The sequence below is a fragment of the Pantherophis guttatus genome, chromosome 2 (genome assembly GCF_059756535.1).
Source record: "Pantherophis guttatus breed Tessera chromosome 2, ASM5975653v1, whole genome shotgun sequence".
NCBI lineage: Eukaryota > Metazoa > Chordata > Lepidosauria > Squamata > Colubridae > Pantherophis > Pantherophis guttatus.
The window spans coordinates 78,681,987-78,706,886 of NC_142064.1; the positions used below are offsets into that span (position 1 = coordinate 78,681,987).

A 24,900-nucleotide genomic window follows, 5' to 3' on the forward strand; every position below is an offset into this window, starting at 1 on the left:
AGTATTCTTATTCTAGATCTTTGCGGTCCACCGGTGGCCAGCAGAGCTGGACAGTGAGAAGGTTGTGGAGGAACACGGGCCAGTCCTGGGGGCTGGGGAAAGCTCGGACGAGGGCTCTGCATCGGAGGCAGAGAGGGAGCTAGACAGCAGTGAGACAGAGGAACAGCTGGAGCCTGTTCCCAGTGTACGCATGCGCAGAGCTGCCAGACGACAAGAACAACTAAGAAAGCAGGGTCGACTTGGGAGTAAAGCCAGACCTTGGAGGTGATTGGCCCCTCCCATAGGAAACAAAAGAGGAGCGAACAGGGAGTGGGCTTTTGCAGGAAACAATTCGTTCGTTCCAAGAGTGGGAAGATCTGTCCGTGAATCCCAGAGACTCTGTGCCAAGTTTTGCCTTGAACTGCGTTTGGAAACTAGTTACCTGGCAGCTTTCCAAGCGAGATAAGGTCTGTGTTGATAAATATTCCTCTGAAAGACTGTTTGCCAGGTCTTGCTGACTGTGAATGAAAGTAATTCACAGTCATGTAAGTAAAAGGGGTTTTGCCAGGACCAAGACTCTGCTTCCTGCTTTTTAAGGGAGCCTAGGTCAGAAAACCTTTTTCGCCGAGATCAAGAACAGTGTTCTTAAACTAAAACCCAAACCTAGCTTCAAGGATTGAGGAACTATTATATTTGATTATGGCAATTCTTAAGCAAAAGAGCTTGAGCAGCAAGAGAAAGAAAATGCAATTTTAACAACAGGTGTCATGTGAAATGTGAAGCTTATGCATTTTTAAAGCATTCTCCCTTAATCTTATTTCTCTCCCCCCCCCCACTCCCTTCTGTTAGTATAGTGGTCATCTTATCTTTGATTTAATTTTATTACTTAGGGTTAATTTAATTTTGAGAAGTTGTTTTAAAACCATTGCAGTTTTTTTTAAAAAAAAATACTTTTAAGTCATCTATTCAAGTTAAGGATTTCTTATTTATTTGGCATGGATATATCTACCTTTAAAGTTCTGCAACTGTTAGAGGTTTAGGGAAGATTATCTGTGGTTCTTAACCTTCTAAATAAAAAGTTGAAGTTGATGAACTTTACATTCGTTATGAGTTCTTAGAAACTCATAAGAAAATCAGCCTCCCATCGGCCAGTACGCTCCCACAGGGCGGGGCTCCTTGGGGTGCCGTCGGTCAGACAATGTCGACTGGCGACCCCCTGGGGGAGAGCCTTCTCAGTGGGGGCTCCTGCCCTCTGGAACGAGCTGCCCCCGGAGGTACGGAGGATCCCGGACTTGCACACCTTCCGCCGTGCCCGGAAGACTTTGTTATGAATTAATATTATGTAAATAACAATGTAAATATTATGAAGGTATATCTGCATATCTGTTTTTAATTTTTATATTCAGGTATTTGATCTTGGCTGTTCACCGCCCTGAGTCCTTCGGGAGAAGGGCGGTGTGTGTGTGTGTATGTATGTATGTATGTATGTATGTGTATATATATATATATAAAAATGTTTTAAAGTCCTGATCTAATAACAGGTGATTGAATTACACAGTACACCTAGTCCATGACTTACAACAGTACATTTAGTGACTGTTCAAAGTTTTTAAAATTATTTTTATTATTTTATTATTAATTATTTTTAACATTTACGACTGTTGCAGCATCCCCATGGGAATGTGACCAAAATTCAGATGCTTGGCAAGTGACTCACATTTATGACGGTTTCAGTGTTCTGGGGTCCTGTGATCACCTTTTGCGACCTTCTTGACAAGCAAAGTCAATGGGGAAGCCAGATTCACTTAACAACTGTGCTACTAATTTAAGAACCGCAGTGATTCACTTATCAACTGTCGTAAAATGGGGCAAAATTCACTTAACAAATGTCTCACTTAGCAAGGAAAATTTGGGGCTCAATTGTGATTGTAAGTTGAAGACTATCTGTATAAAATTACAGTAGTTTCTTACAATTTTAAGATTAGATCAATTCAACAAAACATCATCATCATCAAAAATAGGTGATGTCTATATATCCTGAACATTTCAGGGAATATTCAGGAAACTTTTGTTACAATTGCCCTGCCTTTGCAATTGTAACACATATGGTTTTGTCTTGTCCTGTAACTGTTGTGTTTTGTGCTGACATAAACAGAATTTTTAATATGTCATTAATTATGACTCAGTTGCTGTACATGAAAGATTAATGATCTTCTTGGCTATAGTCCTATGTTTTGGAATTATCAAACTGTTCAAAGAATTATTATTCAACATTGGAGGGAGAAATCTATACTTGATTTACTGATGTGCATTTGTCAACATCTGAACTAGTCTTGGAACAAGGAACGGTATGTTTTATTGTTCTGTTTGTAAAATAACTTTCAGTGTTGTTATAAATTTTCCCTTCTCCCCTTTTTATTGCTATGTTTATCAATGTTGAAATTGTTTTTCTATACTGTCATAGGTATTTGTACCTTCTTTTACTATTCAGTTTATCAATGATACATTTAACGTTTGGATACTAACTTTCATTGGTTGTGCTAATCATGTATGGTTACTAGCGAAATAAATATTAAGACCTAATTAACAGATTAACAGAATTGGAAGGGACCTTGTAGGTCATCTAGTCCAACCTCCCCACCTTTTTGCCGTCGCATGCCGGCGACGTGGGGGGTGCGTGTGGGGGGGTCACACGTGCATGTGCCCACACTCATAATTCAATGCAACCTGTCCTCTGCGCATGCATGCGCAACCCCCCCATGCCCCCCTGCTTTTGGCGTGCGATGGCATGGTGGGCCTGGTAGGCCCATTTTTCACCCTCCCCAGCCTCCAGAGACTTTCTTGGAGCCTGGGAAGGGCGAAAACAGCCTTCCCTACCCCTCCGGAGGCCAGAAACAGCCCATTTCCCAAGTTCCGTTGGGTCCGGAAGGCCTGAAAATCTGCTGACTGGCACACGATGCACGCTGGAGCTGAGCTAGGGCAGCGCTCGGGTGCCCACAGATATGGCTCTACATGCCACCTGTGGCGTGCCGTAGGTTTGCCATCACGGCCTTACACCATTTCCGATAGATAGCAGTCCAGTCTCTTCTTTCGAAACTTCCAGTGATGAAGGTCCCACAACTTCCGAAGGCAAGCTGTTCCATTGGTTGAATGCTCTCACTGTCAGAAAATTTCTCCTTATTTCCAGGTTGAATCTCTCCTTGTTCAGTTTCCATCCATTGTCCCTTGCTTTGGAAAATAACTTGACCTCCTCCTCTCTGCCTTAAACTTAAATACAAATTGTTGTGCATTTCTTATTTCTTAAATGTGTTGTGGACAACGGTTGAATTAGAAACATGAATATGAAATATCTCTGTAATTGCAACATCTTCTCAGAACAACAGAAGGGATCTTGCAGGTCTTGTAGTCCAACTCCCTGCTCCAGAAGGAAACCTTATACCATTTCAGACATCGTTCTACTGATTAATTGTTCTGTCAGGAAATCTCTCCTTAGTTCTAGGATGGCTCTCTTCCTGATTAGTTTCCATCCATTGCTTCTTGTCCTGCCTTCAGATGCTTTGGAGAATAGGTTAACACCCTGTTCTGATCCAGCCTTAACAGAAGCAAGAAACAGACTCCTTGTCATGAAAAACCCCTTTTTATTTACCTCTTGTGAATTAATTGCCTTCACCCACTGAAAAGTCCAGGCTAGAGTCCTGCAGTTAACGGCAGCAACAGACCTTATCAGTTCCTTGTGATAATTGCAAGGCCTTAAGCTCCCAGCTGAAAAGGCTGCAAATTAAGTTCTGGCAAGCTGTCTTTGATGCACGAAACACAATGAGCAAAATCTCCCGAAATACAAACTGTTGTCTCCTACAACAACCACTCCCCTTTCCTTCTATTTATTCCCCAACCAGAGAGGGGGCATTCAGCATCCTTGTGTGCTTTGCTTCCCGAGTTGACTCCTTGTCCTCCATTGTTCACCTCTCCTAACTGCTCTGTGCATACATGCATCTGGAACAGGCCCCAGCTCTTCTTCCTCCTCACTCATCTCAGCCTCCAACGGCAGCTGCCTCTCTGGTGGCTGGGAAAAGTTGGGTGGCCCTGGCTCTATCTCTGTGTCCAACGCAGAGCATCCATCAGAGCCTTTCCCAAACTCCAGAACTGGCCCAAATTCCTCCCTAACCTCTTCATCGTTTGAGTCTGCCGTCCGAATTTGCCGCCAGCTCCGCTGGCAGCTGGCAGGCCACAACACTCCCTTCTTCTTTGTGGCAGCTCCTCAGATATTGGAACAGTGCTATCATGTCTCCCCTAGTCCTTCTTTTCATTATACTAGACATACCCAATTCCTGCAACCGTCCTTTGTATATTTTAGCCTCCAGTCCCCCAATCACATTTGTTTCTCTTCTCTGCACTCTTTCTAGAATCCCAACATCTTTTTTATATTGTGGCGGACAAAACTGGATGCAATATTCTCAGACAGATGATTGTTCTACTATGGATAAATTACCTTGATTGTATTCTTTAAGCTGTTGGACTCTTAACCAGAGCACTCAAAGCTATTTGCACTGAGCGATAGCAGGAAAAAAAAAACAGTAGAGGAGAAAGGTATATGTATGATAATAACATGCTACTGGTATAGGTTCTTAGAAATGGGAACCCTTCTAAATGTACCGTAATCGTCTTTTGTCAGGAAATTGTTACATCTCAATCAGATGAAACTAGGGAGTCTTGCACAAAGTTACATTAAAGTTCATAATGGCTATGCTTTTTAAAAAAAAAAAAAATAGAAAGCATAACAGACATTTTGCTGTCAAATTGTGTGTGTGTGTCTGAGAAAGACTGCTGCAGGCTCTGCTATTTGGCAACCTGCTAAATATTGTTACATTTCTTCCTTCATTTTTTTGCATGTAGTAATTCCCGCTGATTTTAATACACTGGACAACGATTGGCTTGTAAATTGTGTACATGTAGATTCCAGTTTAATTAGCTGCAGATGCTGAGAGTTCTGAAAAGGAAAATCTTTGCTCAGTTTTGTCGCTATTTGCAAGATCAGCCAATTTTATAAAAAGGAATTTATCTGTGTGGTTTTAGGATTAGAACTTTTTGATCATTTCATGCTGGTAATGACTATAAATATGTACAGGAGTGCTAGTCTTCAGATGCCCAGAATGTACATATCTGTGTGTTTAGGTAGAAACCAAATGTTAGTTTGTTAAAGAAAATCAATTTCTAAAAACAGTAAGCTAGAATAAAAACAGGGTAAATGCAGCCATTCTATTTGCAGAATTGCTATTCTTTCATATTGTCACAACAAATAACTTCAGCACCCCAAAGCAAAGTTTACAAATGTACACTCACACACATACCAAACATGTTCCTAGAATTAATGTGACTAGGGCTCAATTGTGGCTTCTGTTTTTAATACAGTCTCGACCTTAGAACATATGAAATGCAGATGAAAAAAAGTGCCCCTGAACAGATGCAGACTCCCTTTTCCTCAACTCTGATTAGTAAGAAAATGAAGAATGGTTTCCAGATAGACTTAAATAGCAATACCTTAAAAAAGGGAAAAGAAACGAGAAACCGGATTCTTCCTTTTAAGATGGGCATTTTCATCCTTCCCCATGGGTCTTCAGGCTTGGCCCCTGATCAACTCGTAAGTGGAAGAAAAATCTCCAACTATTCACAAACGCTGGTTTTCATCTTACTACTGAGGTTGTGTCAACCTTTCAAAGACCTGTAACCTTTCCACGTGTGAGGCTCCCTTCTGTTTTTGCAAAAGTGTATTTCCAGATTCACCAAACACCCCAATCCCTATCTACTTAGTTATTTACCTGAGCTCATGGAAGAGTTTCCTCCCAGGTAAGTACAAGATCGCAACCTTATTCTTTCCCAGGTGTTTATAAAATTAGATCTGCTTGCTATAATATTGCTCCATGTGCATATATCATGAAACAGACTTGACCACATAAACACTTCTCTTCAAAACAGTTGTTTGTTTTATATTCTGTCTCAAGACTGTTTCATATATGTTCTTCAGTAGATTCAGCCACTGTAAAATTTGTTTTAAAAAGTTATCCCCGCAATTCAGTGACTGATTAGGATCTAAATAGCAATTAAACTTTGGAACTGTATTCAGGTATGCTAATACATATTGAGAAAAACTATAGATCTCTTCATCTACCACATTACTTCTCTGTGCCAATCCTTTTTTTAAAAAAAAAAACAATCTTCAATCCTGCTAGCAAACTGAACTGATACAGGCCAATTTTCCTGTCAAATTACCTTTAGCTGCAAATATAATACCATTAAACCCAAGCCTCAGGAAATTAGATCACAAAGGAAATAAAATCCAGCAGCAGGCACAGAACTGGTGATTACATGGAAGAAAGATCTGGGAGGGGGAAGGATGGATTGGTGGGGGGATTTCCCCAAAGAAAGCAGTGGCATATCACTTCAGGATTGTTGCCAATAAAGCCACCACAGCACACCTATGAAGTTACAATAATCAAGCTCAATTGGTAGTAAATTTATTTCCCATCTTTATTATTTTGATAAATAACTCAAGATGGATATTATACCTAGTACTTGGGGGTGAAATCCAGCAGGTTCTGACAGGTTCTGGAGAACTGGTAGCAGAAATTTTGAGCAGTTCGGAGAACTGGCAGCGGAAATTTTGAGTAGTTCTGAGAACCAGCAAATAACACCTCTGGCTGGCCCCAGAGTGGGGTGGGAATGGAGATTTTGCAGCATCCTTCTCCTACCATGCCAACCAAGCCACGCCCACCAAGCCACACCACGCCTACCAAGCCACGCCCACAGAACCAGTAGTAAAAAAAATTGGATTTCACCACTGCTAGTACTCTTCCCTGCTCCTATAATCCCCACAACAACCTTGTGAGATGAACTGGACCGAAAAAGAGTGACTGGCCCAAAGTTACCCAGCCAGCTTTCATGGCTAAGGGAAAACTAGACCTCATGATCTCCTGGTTTTTAGTCTGGTGCCTTATCCAGTAGACCAAACTGACTCTACTACTACAAAGCAGCTTTGAAAATCTCTTTTATATTTATAATCACCAATAAACAAATGTATTAAATTCTAAAATGAAAATAAAGAAGGAAGCTTCCAATTAGAGTACTTTCATCCTCAATCATGCTCCAGTGAAATGGCAAAACCTACATTCTTATTATCCTACCACAAAATTAGATAGGTGGAAGGGGGTTCACCAAGCCCACCCCTCTCCTCTTTCCCTGCAGAAGCCAAAGTGGGGCAACAGGAATGTCCAACATTGGCAATTTTAAGACTTGTGGACTTAAACTCCCAGAATTCCCCAGCCAGCATGCCACTATTGGACATTTTGAGCGTCCTGGATAGATGACTCTACAGCCGTTGCTTCAGTCCCTCCTATGGGAAGGGAAGTTGTGTCAAAAAAATTCAAGATGGTCATAATAGCAATAGCACTTAGGCTTATATATCGCTTCACAGTGCTTTACAGCCCACTCTAAGCAGTTTATGTAGCAGTCAGCATATTGCCCCCAACAATCTCGGTCTTCATTTTACTGATCTCGGAGGGATGGAAGGCTGAGTCAACCTTGAGCCAGTAAGATTCGAACTCCTGGCAGTGAGTTAGCCTGCAATGCTGCATTGTTACCACTGCGCCACCACGGCTCTTGCGTGGTTATATGCACCACGGTGATGGTGGCATATAACCATGTGATTGAAGCCTCATCCTTTTATATGTGTGTTGTATTCTGTAAAAACAAAGGGTGGCTCTTCTACCATGATAGTGGCTGCCATCTTGACTTTTTTGACCTCTTCTAAAAGGGAGAGCAACACCTGTCTGGGAAATTGGTTGCGCTGCCCATTGGCGCTCTAGAAACTGCCTACTTTTCTGCCACTCTGATAAGGAATAAGATCATCCTTTTGAATTTTGGAGCTAACCTCCGTTCCCCCAGCCCTTAAGAGCATGCACGGGTGCGTCCATGCGTGCAGGTGGGGAGATCCTTTTCAACCCCAAACAAAGTGACAACTGTGTACGCTTTTGGCCAAGTTTCCAGCGGCTGGTTGAGCCGATCTGCTACGGTTTGGCCAACGCCGGATGCTTGCCAAAAAAAAAAAAAAAGCACAGAAGCTCATTAACAGGGGGATTGATTTTTTTTTTTTTTTACTACCCTACTGGAAGATCTCCAGCTTCTAACGACTCGCGTCCCCATATACAGACGTTCTATATTGACCTGGAGGAAGTCGCCTTCTGAGTGGAATCACGCGCAAGGCAAAAAACAAAAAACAGAGAGAGAGAAGAAAGAAAGAAAGAAAGAAAGAAAGAAAGAAAGAAAGAAAGAAAGAAAGAAAGAAAGAAAGAAAGAGAAAGAAAGAAAGAAAAGGGAGAGAGAAAGAAAGAGAGAGAGAGAAAAGAGAGAGAGAGAGAGAGAGAGAAAGAAAGAAAGAAAGAAAGAAAGAAAGAAAGAAAGAAAGAAAGGGAACGAACTCCGTCGCAACTTCTACACCCTCGCAGCTCCCGTTGGGCGAAATAGACGATCCGATCCTCCCGTGTTTCGCAGCCGAGCTCGCTCTTTTCCTCTAACCCCCCCCCTTTTCCCCACTCCGGTCCCTTTCCTCCTCCGCCCTCCCGTTATCCTTCGCCGGGACCCCCTTTCCCTTTTGTTATTCGGCATGTCTGATTAGCCGAGGCCTGATTGGCTGGCTGCCTGTTCGGAAAATAGATTCCGTGCAGATCGGCTCCCACAACCCCCCCCCCGTCCCCCCCACCTCTCTTCTCCCGCTCGCCCAGTTCCAGGCAGGAAACGTTGAGCGAGCGGAGCTTGATGGAAGCTGATCGGCAGCGGCTGAAGCGTTAAGAGCTCCCGCTTTGCCCGCCGCCGCCGCCGCCGCGCCTTGACAAGCAGCCTGCCGCGGAATCTTCGGCCGCCCGAGCCGATCGCCTCCTTTTCCCCAGCGCGCCTGCCCGACTTTTGAGATCCAAGCATGGACTACTGCCGCCGGGCAACCGCCAGCGCTCTTCTCCTGGCTTCCTTGCTTCTGGTAAAAGGCGCTTATTCCAACTCTCTTGCATCCTGCTTAGAGAAGGACTCCCAACGCTGGGGGGCGAGGGGGGGGCTGTGTGGGGTGCTTGGGGGGGGGGGAGAGCGAGGGCGAGCGGTGCTACCTTTGGAAAGGCTTTCTTGGAAAGTTGTCGCCAGGTCCCGTTGAGAGGTGCCAGCTGAACACCGGTCTTCTTTATATATATATATAAAGGATATATATATATATATATATATAAAGGAATAGGCGCCGGTGGACTCCCCTTGGGCGTTGCTGGCAGGCTTTCGCGAACGCGCGTTGCGGAGAGCGACTTCTGGAGTGGGATTGAAAGCCAAAAAAAAAAAGTTTCTCTTGAAACCAGCCGCGCCGAAGCAGTGCTGAGAACGATAGACGTAACTTTAGGGTCACTTTTAAATGTACGCTAAGCGGCTTACATCACAATGGCATTTTAGGTGGTTGACCCGGTCAAGAGATGCGGAGTTTTAATTTAATTCTTCTTCTTCTTCTTCTTCTTCTTCTTCTTCTTCTTCTTCTTCTTCTTCTTCTTCTTCTTCTTCTTCTTCCTCCTCCTCCTCCTCCTCCTCCTCCTCCTCCCCCTCCCCCTCCTCCTCCTCCTCCTCCCCCTCCTCTTCTTCTTCTTCTTCTTCTTCTTCTTCTTCTTCTTCTTCTTCTTCTTCTTCTTCTTCTTCTTCTTCTTCTTCTTCTTCTTCTTCTTCTTCTTCTTCCTCCTCCTCCTCCTCCTCCTCCTCCCCCTCCCCCTCCTCCTCCTCCTCCTCCTCCTCCTCCTCCTCCTCTTCTTCTTCTTCTTCTTCTTCTTCTTCTTCTTCTTCTTCTTCTTCTTCCTCCTCCTCCTCCTCCTCCTCCTCCTCCTCCTCTTCTTCTTCTTCTTCTTCTTCTTCTTCTTCTTCTTCTTCTTCTTCTTCCTCCTCCTCCTCCTCCTCCTCCTCCTCCTTCTCTTCTTCTTCTTCTTCTTCTTCTTCTTCTTCTTCTTCTTCTTCTTCTTCCTCCTCCTCCTCCTCCTCCTCCTCCCCCTCCCCCTCCTCCTCCTCCTCCTCCTCCTCCTCTTCTTCTTCTTCTTCTTCTTCTTCTTCTTCTTCTTCCTCCTCCTCCACCTCCTCCTCCTCCTCCTCCTCCTCCTCTTCTTCTTCTTCTTCTTCTTCTTCTTCTTCTTCTTCTTCTTCCTCCTCCTCCACCTCCTCCTCCTCCTCCTCCTCCTCCTCCTCCTCTTCTTCTTCTTCTTCTTCTTCTTCTTCTTCTTCCTCCTCCTCCTCCTCCTCCTCCTCCTCCTCCTCCTCCTTCTCTTCTTCTTCTTCTTCTTCTTCTTCTTCTTCTTCTTCTTCTTCTTCCTCCTCCTCCTCCTCCTCCTCCTCCTCCCCCTCCCCCTCCTCCTCCTCCTCCTCCTCCTCCTCCTCCTCCTCTTCTTCTTCTTCTTCTTCTTCTTCTTCTTCTTCTTCTTCTTCTTCTTCTTCTTCTTCCTCCTCCTCCACCTCCTCCTCCTCCTCCTCCTCCTCCTCTTCTTCTTCTTCTTCTTCTTCTTCTTCTTCTTCTTCTTCCTCCTCCACCTCCTCCTCCTCCCCCTCCCCCTCCTCCTCCTCCTCCTCCCCCTCCTCTTCTTCTTCTTCTTCTTCTTCTTCTTCTTCTTCTTCTTCTTCTTCTTCTTTTGTTCTGTTCCCTTCCTCTGCCTCTCTTCCAACTATTTCTCCTGCACTGCGTTGTTAGGAAGGAAAGCAGGGGGTTTTTTTTCCCCCTCTTCCCCAGCGAAGTTAAGGGAGGTTCCTGCGATGTGGTCAGTGCCCATTGTTGGATTAGCTCGAAACGCAAACGTCTCACTGGAAGTTCTCTCTCGATCTTAAGGGTGCGCTACTTTAGCAGAAGAGAAATCTGGGTTTCAGGAACTTGGCTTTCTTCTAATGGTACCCCCTCCGTCTGCTCTTGGAAATGAATGTGTCCCTGGGAATAATCCCGTGAGGGACCAAATTGACTTATCTACAACCTTATTTCCAATTGCAGCCACCCCACGATGTTTTTTAATATAATTTCCGTGCAAACAAATGTGGTTCATTTGTTGTGGGGAGGTAAATGGTGAAACAATATATTTCAGGGGAAAAAAAACTTGTAATTAGAATTTCATAATGGGTGAGAGGAGAGGAAAGAAGCTACTTGGCAGAGACCTACCATAAGCTTTTGGAGCAAATTCTGAAGGGAAAAAAAAAAATCATGTGCAAATGCGAATTAAGCAAATCATTGCATAGTAAGTTTGGTGGGTTTGTTTCGTATGTATAGAGGATCGTATTTTCTTAGTGACGGCACTATCATATATCATTTCAGTTGGCTGCAGTGGATTCTTAAATTCACTTCACTGGAATTTCTCTTGAATTGAATCTATAGAAATTTATTTATTTATTTATTTATTTATTTATTTATTTATTTATTATTCGTATTTCTATGCCGCCCAACTCTCCGAGGACTCTGGGCGGCTTTCAACAAAGACAGTATGAACAATATACAATAAGAGACATTAAAAAAACCCATACACACCGCTCAGGGCCAGATCTCACAAGATCGCAATGGTGAGATCAACGGCCCCAAGCCTGCCGGATAATTGGGCTACTGTTCAGAAATTCCCTTCCCTAATCTTCTGCTTATTAAATGTCCTGAACTGCAGCTCCCATCATTCACAACCAATGTGGTCAATATTAGCTCTAGATGAAGAAAAATGCTATTTATCATACAATATTTGGAGGGTGGCTGGTTATGCAAGGCTGTTCTAATTTCAGCCAATGTCCACTACTGTAATTGGCTTCAGTTTTATCACCATTACGGGCCTGCACTTGCACACAAGAGAACATTTAAGGTACATAGAATGAGTTTTAGTACAGGAACTCCAGTGGGCCGTTTTCTTGGTGTGAAGAATGTTTTCATTCCTGCAACCTCAGCAGTAATTGGGTTATGTCTAACAAGGACTTGTGTTGTCCTTCCAACTCTGTTATTCTGTTAAGGAGAGAACCAACCTAGAACTAAAAAGAAGTTTCCTGGCAGTTAGAATAATTAATTAGTGGAACGACTTGCCTTCAGAAGTTGTGGGTACTCCATCACTTGAGATTTTTAAGAAGAGTTTGGACAACCATTTGTCTGAAATGGCATACGGTTTCCTGCTTGAGCAGAGGGTTGGATTAGAAGACCTCCAATGTCCCTTCCAACCCTTATTCTGTTCAATTTATGAAGTATTATATATCCTTTAATGGTTACACATATATTTATTGCTCACAAGTTGTGTATGGTTTCCAGAAATCCTTGGAGGATTTTTTTTTTATGTCACACCTCTCTCCCCAATTAATCCCAGCAACATGGAGATGATCTAACACAAAGGTCTCCAACCTTGGCAACTTTAAGACTTGTGGACTTCAACTCCCAGAGTTCCTCAGCCAGCAAAAGTCTGGGAGTTGAAGTCCACAAGTCTTAAAGTTGCCAAGGTTGGAGACCCCTGATCTAGCAGATAAACTGCTGACAGACTGTTTGTGGGAGTTTGTGGAGAGATGAGCTGCTGTCCAGAAAAGATTTAGCATTTCTTAATTGCATCTCAAAAATGGACATCTAGCCCAGTTCCTGCTTTATATTAATTGGAAGGGTGCCCTCTTCCTTTTCTTTTTTAACTCTGAGGACAAACTGGAGTAACTGGCATGTTTTAACTATCTTCAAATCATGTCTTCTCCACTGTTCATCAAAATAAAAGCATTCATCTTTATTGCGAAATGTTATGCACTGTATGTTAATGCTATCATAATTTATACCAAGTAATGAAGTAGATTTAACTCTTTAAAAAAAGTACTAGAACTTTAAAGCAGGAATTTTCAATTTTTTTTCAGGGCAGGGAATCTATTATTTAAAAAAACCCAACATATTCCCAGAATCTCTTATCAAGTAGAAAAGTTCTTAACAATAAAAATTGGCTGTATTCTAATGAACCTTTTTTAGCTATTAGGGTTCCATGGAATGCAGTTTGAAAAACACTCCTCAAAAAAAATGTGCATGTTTCTTTGATATAAAAGGAGATTATAAATGAGGGCAAAATTAAGAAGTTAATTGATTAGTGGTTATTTTGTGTATATGTGGCAAATGATTGTTTCTGCTTGTTATTGTAAATCAGGCATGTGTTTAAGAAATATGTAGTGAAAACCTCTAGTTGAGTAGAGAATAAATTATACAGATCTGCAGATCTCTAGCTTTCCCATTTAAAATAATCTCAAAGTCAGTGCAGTATTAAGTTACATACAAAAAGTGTAGGCATTTTATTTCTCTTTTGGTCAATGTATAGCTGTGTCTTCAAAGGTTGCTATTCCTATAAAGGTGTGGCTTTGCAGGAAGCAAAGATAAGCTACTTATGTGCAAAGAAATGAGTGAGGTCACAGAGAAAGTGACTTTCTTTCACCTGCATCTTATCATCCCAAGATATCCTTCTCCAATTTAGTGCCCTTCAGAAGTATGGTTTCAACTGCTATAACTTTTAGCCTATTATTGACACTTGGCATGACAGTCATTGGAAAGACTCTTTTAACATGGCACATCAAGTGGAAATGGGAAAAATAGAATTGAACCCCTTTTTATTCCCCCATAATGCACCTGAGATAACATTGCTCCGAATTACTGGGAGACATTAAAAATGTCAAACTAACACGCTCAAAAATTGATGCCCAGTTCCAGGCCTCCAGAACCTACCAGAGAAAAAAGATGACCAACAATGTTCTTGAATCAGAGTCTCTTCATTTATTGCTAGATCTGCTTCATCCCTGACAATTTATCTTGGTGAAATGTTTGCCATTGAATTTTCTTAGAATGAAATATGGCCAAGATTTACAATCGACTCTTCTTGCATGAATCCGGGAAGTGTTATAACTTCTTTTGAATCCAGCTACTTACTAGAATTGCTGAGTGGGTGAGTCAGCCTGCAGAGAGGAACCAGTTTTGGATATGCAGGTTAAATGGCTGGCTTCCCAGGATGAGCTTAGGGGGTGTCTCAGAGGAAAGGACTTCAGTTTTTCCTTTCCGTGTTCTTGCTTATGCACTACAACTTATGCGCTACAATTGGGAGCCTGGGAAGATGCTCCGTGAGTCAGTTCACGGAGACTGAGGGTCAAAGCATTGAATTATTCTAGGAATCTATGGAAAACTACTATCTCTGGGCAGCATGACTTTTCTGTCCTGTAGCCTAGGAACTAGGAACTTATGACCCTGCAGATGTTGCTAAAATCAATCCCCTTTCCCATTGGCCACAGTGGCTACAACTGCTGGGATCATAGTTCATCAGTTTCTGAAGGCTTATTTTCCTATTCGGATATATATATATATATATATACACACACACACACACATACATACATGCATACTTGACCCTGTCTTAATGGATTTATATAGATAGATAGATAGATAGATAGATAGATAGATAGATAGTATAGTATATAGTATATAGTATTTGTATATAGTATATATATATACTAGAGTGTGTGTATGTAGGTCTTTGGTTATTCGGGTTTTCTCCCACGTAAAATTGGAAGTGTCTTGGTGACGTTTCGACGAAGTCTCATTCGTCATCTTCAGGCTGGTGTTTTCGGCTTCTTTGCTCCTAGAAGCACAAAGCCGAAAACACCAGCCTGAAGATGACGAATGAGATTTCGTCGAAACATTGCCAAGACACCTCCAATTTTACGCGGGAGAAAACCCGAATAACCAAAGACCTATGTGTGTGTGTGTGTGTGTGTGTGTGTGTGTCTTCTTAAGTTTTCGCAGGTGTGCATATGCAAAAAATTAAAATCTCGGGTGTTTTCCCGCATCATTGTAAATAAGTTGGTTAAAATATTTTAAATCCTGGTTAAAATCCCAGCTTAAAATCTTTTAAATATTTTAACCAATTTATTTACAATAATGTGGGAAAACACCCGAGATTTTAATTTTTTGCGCGCGCGCGCACACACACACACACACACACACACACACACATATATATATATATTAGTATAGTATATAGTATTTGTATATACTACATGTAGTAGAAAGGGGAGGGCAATATTCTTTCCATCTCAACATTGCTGATCAATCTTTTTTATAGCCTTTAGGAGTAAAACACAAATCCATTAAGACAGGGTCAAGTATGTACTAAGCTGTTAAACTCATTGTTTGACTTGACCCCATCACTGTCTCCCAGCCTAAGCTGCTTATACACTGCCATGAACCCCTTGAAGAAAAGATAGGATGAAGAGAACATTAAATAAGCAGACATTTCAGAGCTTTTTGCAGAAACTCTGATTCATTATAGATAATCATTCCAGCTCTACAGTTCTCCAAAATGTCCACAGTTCTTATCTATGTGCATCCATATATATTTTTAGATGTACAGAGGGAGAATTATTTCAGTTGGGATCCCTATATTTCATTTATAGATGTGCCCTGGGATTGCTCAGTTTGTAAAAGAGAACCATATTTTAAATGGTGAGATGCTAAAATCATTTTGTACACATGCAATAAATCTACTTTTCCCACAAAGGATTCACTCAAGGAGTTACAACCCATCACAGTTTCTTCCATCAGAAGGGAGAGGTATGTTGTATGTGTTCATTATACATTGTGGTGATAAGCTGAGGACTACTAGTACTATAGCGACACTTTTAATGTGACTCCTAACCATCTAAATGTGTATCTCTCTGTCAAGATATGCAATCTATTCCTCTTGAACTGGCCTATGGATAGCCCATGTTTCTGACTCTTAAGGTTTCTCTATGCAGTATCTTGCTGTTTTCCTTCCTCAATTTCTCCAAAGCAGTTTGAAAGTGACCATGTGATCATCTTCACACCTGAGAACCCTGAGAAAAAGCAGGGAACTGTATGAAGTAATTCTCACTCCAGTGCAAAAATTGTTCTTCAGTCAATATCTTATCCCTTGAGAGATGGCAAGATGTGGATCTCTCAAAAAAGCTCTCACCGCACTCCATCCAGAAAGACAATAAAAATATATTGCTGGGCTTCCAAGGACATGTTATATATTTGGCTATTTCCCATCCATTCAAAACCAGATTGTTGCATATAAATTTCCATTGAATTCAGAGATTGGGATGCGACACTGAATATTAGCAGCCAGGTGTGCTTTCCAAGCACCTCACACTTTTGGATGAACTGGCCAAACATACAGCTGCAACTAGGTTTGTAGGCAAAAGATCAATTTTCGTTATTTATAAAAGGAAGGAAAATCAAGAGAAACAGTTTTTAGAGGAATTGTTAAACTAACTAGCAACTGACTCTGAGGATTAAGATCTTGTTTGCTGATAAAAGGCTGCCTATAAAATGGAAAAATGAAGCATTTTAGAAAGAATTGTGAAGCTTAACTGAAAGTAACTAAGAAGTTTGGAGGTTTAGGTTGGCTGGAGAAATCTACCACATCTCCAAGTTCCGGCAGTGGAGAAAGCAAGAGTCTCACAAATGAGAAGGCAGGCTGCCCCCAGACGCTACCAGACTCATGTGTCTCATGCTTAAAAAGGAATATTTGTGAGCCAGAAGTAAGCTGGCCCCATGGGAGAACATGGAGCTCTTTCAGAGTGTCATAGTATTTCAAGCATTAGTTGTTAGTGTGACTCCAATAGTATCAGGGAAGCTTCAATTATATTTATAAACATTAGATACTCCGCATTCTAAAAGAAATGTGTTCTAGGTGTTGATTCAGAACATTGAAAGATTTACTAAGTTACTTGCAAGTAGTTACTCTTTACTAAGTAAAGAGTGGGTAGAATGAAAATGTCCTGCCACATTGCTAAATTCCAATTAGGCTTTAGTTGTTCCCCTCCAGGCCCATCACACACTTCTGAATCGGAGCAGGTCTGAGAACTGTCATGATCTGTCATTCACTGACTTGTTTCTTTTGTAAGATTTGTTGGGACTTAAAGGCTAAGAACAGACCTTAATCCAGTAGTGGGATTCAAGTAATTTAACAACCGGTTCTCTGCCCTAATGATTTCTTTCAACAACCAGTTTGCCAAACTTCTCAGAAAGTTAACAACCGGTTCTCCCGAAGTGGTGTGAACTGGCTGAATCCCACCACTGCCTTAATCATAAACTAAGTCATAATCCCAGAGCCAGTTTGGTGAAGTGGTCAAGAAATTGGTTTAGAAACCGGGAGACTGTAAATTTTAATCCCACATTCGACACAAAAACTGGCTGCGTGACTCTGGACCAGTTAGTCTCCTTCAGCCCAGCCCACATGAAGTCATTCTTGTGAGAAAAATAGGAGGAGGAAGGAGTATTATGTATGTTTGCCACTTTGAGTTACTTATATAGTAACAAAGGCAGAATTTAATTTTTTTTTTAAAAAAAAGTCAAAATTACTTGGCTTTGCAAAGGTCAACCAAGTTCACAAGAATGTTATTTCTATCACTCCACTGTGTGGGCAGGATATAATTTACAAGAGACAGGCTAACAAGTGTAAACAAAGGGTTTGGGCAACCAGATTCTGTAGACACCCAAGTCTTTTTTGCGGAAGCTGCACATCTAGCCAACATTGACTGATTTTGGAGAAAGCTAAGCAAATTCAAACTAGATGGGAAACCACTAGGAACGAAAGCTTAGACTGGAAGGTTGAAAGAATAGGCCTGGAAGGACACCCACTGTGCTGAAATGACTACATAGGAGCTCCCATCAGGAGTTGAGTTAGTCTCAAAGAAGTCTTCAGTTCTGCTTTGATCTTATAGTGGTAAAATGCTACTCAGTTCTTCACTGTGGGAAGTGGAGTTAAGTTTTTGTTTTCCATATTGTGTCATTGTAGCCACATGTATAATGGGAAAGAGGGAGTTTGAGAAGCAACCTTGACACTGCCATGTTTAACTTCTGCTTAAAACTGCTATTCCTTGTCTGGATGAGTCAAACCTGACCTAGCAACCCTCCCACAAGCAGTGGGTCGAAAAACAACCATAAAAGAATTAGTAGACTATGGCAGATTCAGTCTGAATTACTGGAGAACTACAATAGTGCTGATCCACAGTCGGATAAGAAGGCATTAGAAGCAAGAGGACCATGAGAAGCAGCAGACATGAGTCTTTGCCAAGGTCAGTTGCCCCTTTACTGGTCTTCACTAAGGCACAAGATTGGAGCGGGGAAGGAAACAAGGGGGTTCAACATGCAGCACGAGAACAGAAAGTATTTCTGGGATGCTTTGAGTTTAGCTAGTTGGGAAGTGAATTATCAATTGCCTTTTTGTGCACATGAATGAGGTCTCCATTTGGAAACACGTTGACATTGTTCATTATATTATAATGTACGTAGCATACGCGTTAAATATATTGTAAAAATAAAACTTTATCTTGGAACCCTAAAATAATGAAAGGTTAATAAATGAAACGAATTGTACAATGATTTGTTACATTTGAATTAATAGGTTGATTCCTCAAGGAGATCTAGAAGAAGTATTCATACATCCTATGTGGAACTTTAAAAGAAAAAAACAGTGAAGGGAAACCATGGTGCATATGTTCCCACTCATTCCATTGTTGGACTTGGGACTGATTATATTCTTATCAGGACCAAATATGAGTGGCATTTTTCTCATAACTTGCCGTAATTTAAGGAGAAACTGAACTGAATTGGAACTGCAATTAGGAGAGAAGGGGCTTTATCCTCCACCATAGCACAAACACACAGAGCTCTGCCTATGTTTCTCATATATAAATACCAAGTATGTGGAGCCTGATCTAGATTGGGATTGCAGAGAGAAGAAGAAGATCTCTTCGTACGTCACTTTCCAATTGCCATCATGTCTATTTTATAAAGAAAAAAATGTAGACAAAGGCACACAAAGACAAACCACATTGATAAATCCTGCTCCTCCAAAGAAGAAATAGGCTTTCTCTGAATTTGTGGATCCAGGCCTGAATTTGTGGATTCTCTGAATGTGTGGAGTCTCTGAATTTGTGGATCCAGCACATGTGATGTGCAGGAATATGCTTTAACCAATCCGCCAAAATGACTTCCTCATTTGTGCATAAATATTTCCGTGTCAGAAAGCGGACCCTTCGTATCTCTTCTCCCAGTTAAACCATGCTAAGATCCAAATAGATGGGGGAAATAGAACGGTTCTCCCATTAATAAACACATCAAACAATCACAGGCGGTTTCAGCATCATTGATCCGGATTTCAAAAGGCTTCTGGAAACATGCAGTTGAGATACCTGCCGCTTTCTCAGCAATTGTCAGCCGTACAAGATAGACCAGACTAAGATACTATGCCAAGTAGTGAATACTATTGTAACAGCTATTGGTTTATTTGTTAAGCGGTTTTTTTTATACAACCTTCATTGCTTTTATACAGAAGTCTTCAAACTTGGCAGCTTTAAGACTTGTGGACTTCAACTCCCAGAATTCTCCAGCCAGCTATGCTGGGAATTCTGGGAGTTGAAGTCCACAAGTCTTAAAGCTGCCAAGTTTGAAGACCTCTGCTTTTATAAGTAACTCAAAGCAGCGAACATATAAAATACTCCTTCCTCCTCCTATAATTGAAATCTGCCATCATGTCTCCTTTTACCTTTCTTTTATTTGGGCTAAACGAACCCAGTTCTTATAATCATTCTTCACAGATTTAGTTTCCAAGCCCTTCACCGTCTTCATCGTTCTTCTCTGCATACGGTATTTTTCCCTTCAAGATTTTTCCCCTACCCTCAATTTATATCTGAAACTGGTTGACTACAATAACACCTCCCATTCACATTATCGAGGGCTGTCCTCTCCCCCGACCCCAGTGTTACAGCTGTCAAGAGTAACCATTTGCACAATTAGCTTGTAGACTGAACCTTAAATTCTTTGTTTTGCAGCTGTATGTAGGAAAATGTATTCTGTCATTCTTCTTTTGTGCAAGTATATCTGCCATGCTACAGCTACCCATCTGTTTCTACGTTTAAAGCTGTGCGAGGGAAAGGATTTTCCAATGCTGACTCCAAAAATGCACATTTTCCCCCCATGGTACTCATTTTGCGTATGCAACTGGCATTTGCGTACGCCAGCTGAGTTGGCGTACATTGTTCGAGTCTCTTTATCCACATAGCTCAATCATTTCTCTTAGGCACCGCATTTCTGTATAGAGCAATGACTTCAGAATCTGATCTCAAATTCTGACTCCAAAATCAGAACACAAGATCAGAGTTAATGTGCCAGAAGTCAAGAGTCCCCTCCCCTTAGAAATTTGGATAGCATCACATTTTGATGATGGCATTTAGGAAAGTGGCTAAGATGGACTCCCCCACCCCACCCCCCCATGATGGTTTTGATATCTAAGATGCCATTGCGTTGTGGATACCAAAGTAATTTTATTCTGTGTTGTGGTTTATTTTAAAATTTTATTTATATATTAATTTGCCTCCTCAACTCCTGGTCACTACCTGGACCAATACCTGCAGTTTTCTTGATAAGATTATTGGAAGTGATTTTCAGGGTAGATACAGTTGCCCTAACTAAGCCCATTAATATTTCTTATACTAAACAAATTCACATGTGTTGTTTTGTTTTGATTTTTCTTCATATGGTTATTATTTATCATAGAAAAATACTGAAAACAAAAGCAATTTGTTTCCAGGCTGCCTGTTAAGTATTTAAATATCTATTTCTGCCTTTTTTTTCCATAAGAGAAAGCAATCTTACTAAATGTTTTGGTTCATAAAAAGATGAAGGTAAAGGTTTTACGTATCCAGTCATATCTGGGTTGATGCTCCATTCCATTTCTTAGCTGAGGGAGTCAGAGTTGTTCGAAGACATTTCTGTGGTCATGTGGCCAGCATGACTATATGCCAAGGCACATGGAACGTTATTTACCTTCCCACCAAAGTGGTACCTATTTATCTACTCACATTTGCATGCTTTCGAACTGCTAGGTGGGCAGGAGCTGGGAAATCCATTGGTTGATTTCATGTTGATACTAAGGTATAATGTGATTTGTTTGGTTTTGGCATAGCATACTACTGTATTCTCCAAGTCACTATGCTTTTTTTAAAATGAGAGGTTAGTATATTGTGAGGACCCTGCTATCATGACTTATTCAACAAGTCATGATTACAACAGTTTGTAAAGCCAACACTGAATTCAGCGAGACTTTCTGCGCAGTAAATAAAAATGCAGCCCTAGATATAATTCAGTGGCTTGGCATTTGGGAGGTTTCTTTCCTATTGCCAAGATAAAGTTATCTTGACTTCATGTGAATATAATGGTCCTCTTAATCTTGAAGGTTTGTACATCTAAGATCTACAGTATTCTCTTAATTACAGCTTTGAAGTTATCTTGCTAGACATCAGTAGCTCTGTGCCATGAATAACATCGGATCAGTCTAGCGCTGCAACTTTATAGTGCTGCATTTGCCATCTGTTTGTTATGTGATCATCTAAAGTAGCATTCTCAAGAGAGAGATTTGTTATTCATTTATTAGTAAACCTCTATGCCACCCATCTCGCTGAGGTGACTCCAGGAGGCTTGGAGTCATAATAAAGCCTTTTCACAAGCTTTAGAGTGAGTGTATGTTGCCATGTTTCTGTGGATGTTGTTTTGAGCATGCTGTTGTATGGTTTTTATTTTAGTAATCCTGTAAACAAATAAGCTTGCAGCTTCTCTTTGTAATCGTTGCTTTGGTTTTTCTCTTTGATGTGCAATTTCAGTGTCCCTAAATGTACCAAGAAGCATTCTTAATTGATGTTTATTAAATCTTGTTATAAATTGTTAAGCTCAATGCCAGATGCAAATTGTGGAAGTCATAAAACTGTCATATCTATTGCCTGCCAGGCACTGCTATTTAGCTATTTGTTTCCTTTGAAAAGGAACAATGACCTTGCCTTAGCTGTATTTCCCAGTTTAGAGTCATGGGGAATTGTGTATCGTTCCTGGCTGTTCATTCAGGATTCTGATGAATTTGAATTTGCTAACTAAAATGACCCCCAGGTGTTACAATTTGATGCATTTTATGCTTTGGTATTAATAGTCTTTAAACTGAGGGGAAAAAAATCAATTTGAAGGGAATATGTGAGAATTTTGAGCATATTGTGGCACTGTATTTATTTTTATTTCAGTGACAATATAAATACTATTTTATTTACTAGCAGCAACAAATGATAGGCAGCTGCAGCAAGTAGAAAAAGATTCTGGGATATATGAGTTTAATTGCAGGGGAAGAAGAGATTGGCATATATATTACTAACTTGTCCATATGTGGGTTGAGTTTTGGGTTGTTGTTTTTTTTTTTTTTTGATATATTCATGTACAGATGCATAGTAGTCCACATTTCCTCTTTATTAATTCCACACAATTCCACACAAGACATTTATGTTATGCCTGTGGAATGCAAGCTGAGCAGCTTGATATATTTACTAAATAAAATAAATGCAACGGTGTCCTTTCATATAATCACAATTTTCAAACATTACAGTTAACAATGTTACAAAAACACAGTAGTAGGAATGCTGCTGTTCAAAGCATTTCTTTTCTAAAACAGAAATGTCTTAAAGTTCTTTTAAAAAACCCTAACTTTCTTCATTTCCCAGACAAAGGTTTTTAGTAAGGCTCTAGAGACTGGTAATGGAATCTCCTGCATTGGCCTAACCTTTGTCCACTGAGGGTGGGGGTGTGGGGAAGCCTAATTTGTTGTTTGCCATGTAAATTGAATACTGTATATTATTCACCATATTGACATGGTTTTTAAACAAGTAGTTGTTTAAGTATGCCCTCTTTTGTTAAATCTAGCTATATGGAATAATATTAAAAGTGTCAAGAAAAGGTTAACACCAGTGGTTGCGCAGTGGTTAGAATGCAGTACTGCAGGCTACTTCTGCTGACTGCCAGCTGCCTGCAATTTGGCAGTTCGAATCTCACCAGGCTCAAGGTTGATTCAGGCTTCCATCTTTCCAAGGTCCGTAAAATGAGCCAGATTGTTGGGGGCAATATGCTGACTCTGTAAACTGCTTAGAGAGGGCTGTAATGCACTGTGAAGCGGCATGTAAGTCAAAGTGCTATTGCTATTGCTATTAAGTGTATACAGGAAACTAATGTACAATATAAGGATAGGCCAGATTTCAAGCAATTTGGAAAAGCTATTGTCACAATTGTATTGCTTGAACGGGGAAAGAGTTCTTATGAATGATGCTTTGAATTAAATGAAATATAGTATCTGTAGTTTCCCATTCTTGCCTTTTTATGAATATTGAATATCAAAATACCCAGGCAAATCAAAAATTGGAGAACAGAACTAGAGTAGTTTGACTCATTTCAAGATTACCATATTTTTCGGACTATAAGACGCTCCTGACTATAAGACGCACCTAGCTTTTGGGAGGAAAAAAAAATCTGCCTCTGCCTCCCAGCCACCCATCACCACTGCCACCTATTGCCGTCTCCGCATGCCCCATTTTTGGCCCGTTCCAGGCGGCGGGGATAGGCGCCTGGAACGGGCTGAAAATGGAATGCGCGGAGGCCAAAAATGGGGTGCGCGGAGGCCAAAACCGTGACACGCAGAGGCTGAAAATGGGGTGCATGGAGACAGCAATAGGTGGCAGTGGCGATGAGTGCCAACAGCGCTGATAGATGGTGGCTATCCCTGCAGTCTGGAACAGCTGATCAGTGGTATTCTGGGAAGCAGATCCAACCACCAATCAGCTGCTCGTGCTAAAGCAGGCTGTGCTGAAGCTGAACAGGCTGTTTGCTGTTTGCTGCAAGGAAGCAAATTGCTGGGAGGCAGAGGCTGAAGGGTGGGGGCTGGTGAGTGGGTGGGGCTTCGGCAACATTCACTCTATAAGACGCACAGACATTTCCACTAACTTTTTCTGGGGGGGAAGTGCATCTTATAGTCCAAAAAATACGGTATTTTACCATTGCTGGCTTATTAATAAGAAATAAGAAATTATGAGTGTGAAAGATAATTTGGTCATGTGGTTAAGGTACTGGACCAGGTGTGGGGAGATTTGAAATCTAGTTTTCCTTTAGGCAGGAAGGTGGATAGTTTTAAGCCAGTCACACTTTCTCAGCCCTAGGAAGAAGCAGTTGCAAGCCACTTCTGAAAATCTTGCCAAGATCCATTAAGTTGCCAGGAATTAAGGCTGAATTGAAGACACTCAAAAATAAAAGAACTAATATATATGCATGTATGTAATGGGGTAATCAGCAAAACAAATCATCAATTGCTGAGTTATCAATAATAAATCCTTATTTTGAGCTGTTCCATATTCTGTTGCTTTTTGATATTATACACATTCTTCAATAAGCAGATGGAGTGGCCTAGTACTCATTCTTTTAAGGGAAGACCTTAATTTGTTATGATCTACACCAGAAGTGTCCAACTTTGGCAACTTTAAGACTTGTGGACTTCAACTGTCAGAATTTCCCAGCCAGAATGGCTGTCTGAGGAATTCTGGGAATTGAAGTCCCAAAGTCTTAAAGTTGCCAAGGTTGGATATCCCTAGTCTACACAGTCAAAAACTTTAGTACTGTACAATCAGGAAAGCAAAAATAAACATATTTAGAGACTAGCTTGCTTTTTTCATTATCCATTTGATATTAAACATATGTTCTTGGGTGCCACTGCATCTTCTGAATCCAATCTGTGTCCTTCACTGTTCCTGTTCCATGTAAGTCTGCATAACAAAAATCTGAGAATTCTCTTACAGCATATGAGATAAATTCAACTGTTCAGGAGTTTGAGCATTATTAGTTTTCAATTACATGATCAGAGGAATAAATTTTAGAATATGGCTTTTAAAAAGGTATGTCAATTCTATTCCAATGTTTGCATGGTGTTTCATTTACTGTAGGTTGGCATTCCTTAGTTTTCTTCCTTAGCTGGTTGATGTAAAAAGAAAAGACAACTAGTTCTTGCTCCAATGAGAGTTTGAGACAGTGAT

At 41.0% G+C, this 24,900-nt stretch overlaps 1 protein-coding gene across 4 annotated transcripts in view; it reads left to right on the forward strand.

The window, feature by feature from the left end:
- ADAMTSL1 (ADAMTS like 1) overlaps positions 1-24,900 on the forward strand; it is a 489,535-nt gene that overhangs the window by 228,785 nt on the left and 235,850 nt on the right. The window contains exon 1 of one of the 4 annotated variants that reach the window (XM_034410497.3): positions 8,564-9,004. The exons of the other annotated variants lie outside the window; for them this stretch is intronic. Coding sequence (XP_034266388.2) covers positions 8,948-9,004 — 57 coding nt within the window. The 5' untranslated portion in view covers positions 8,564-8,947. Of the gene's footprint in view, positions 1-8,563; positions 9,005-24,900 lie in introns of those variants that run through there. 4 annotated transcript variants of the gene reach the window in all.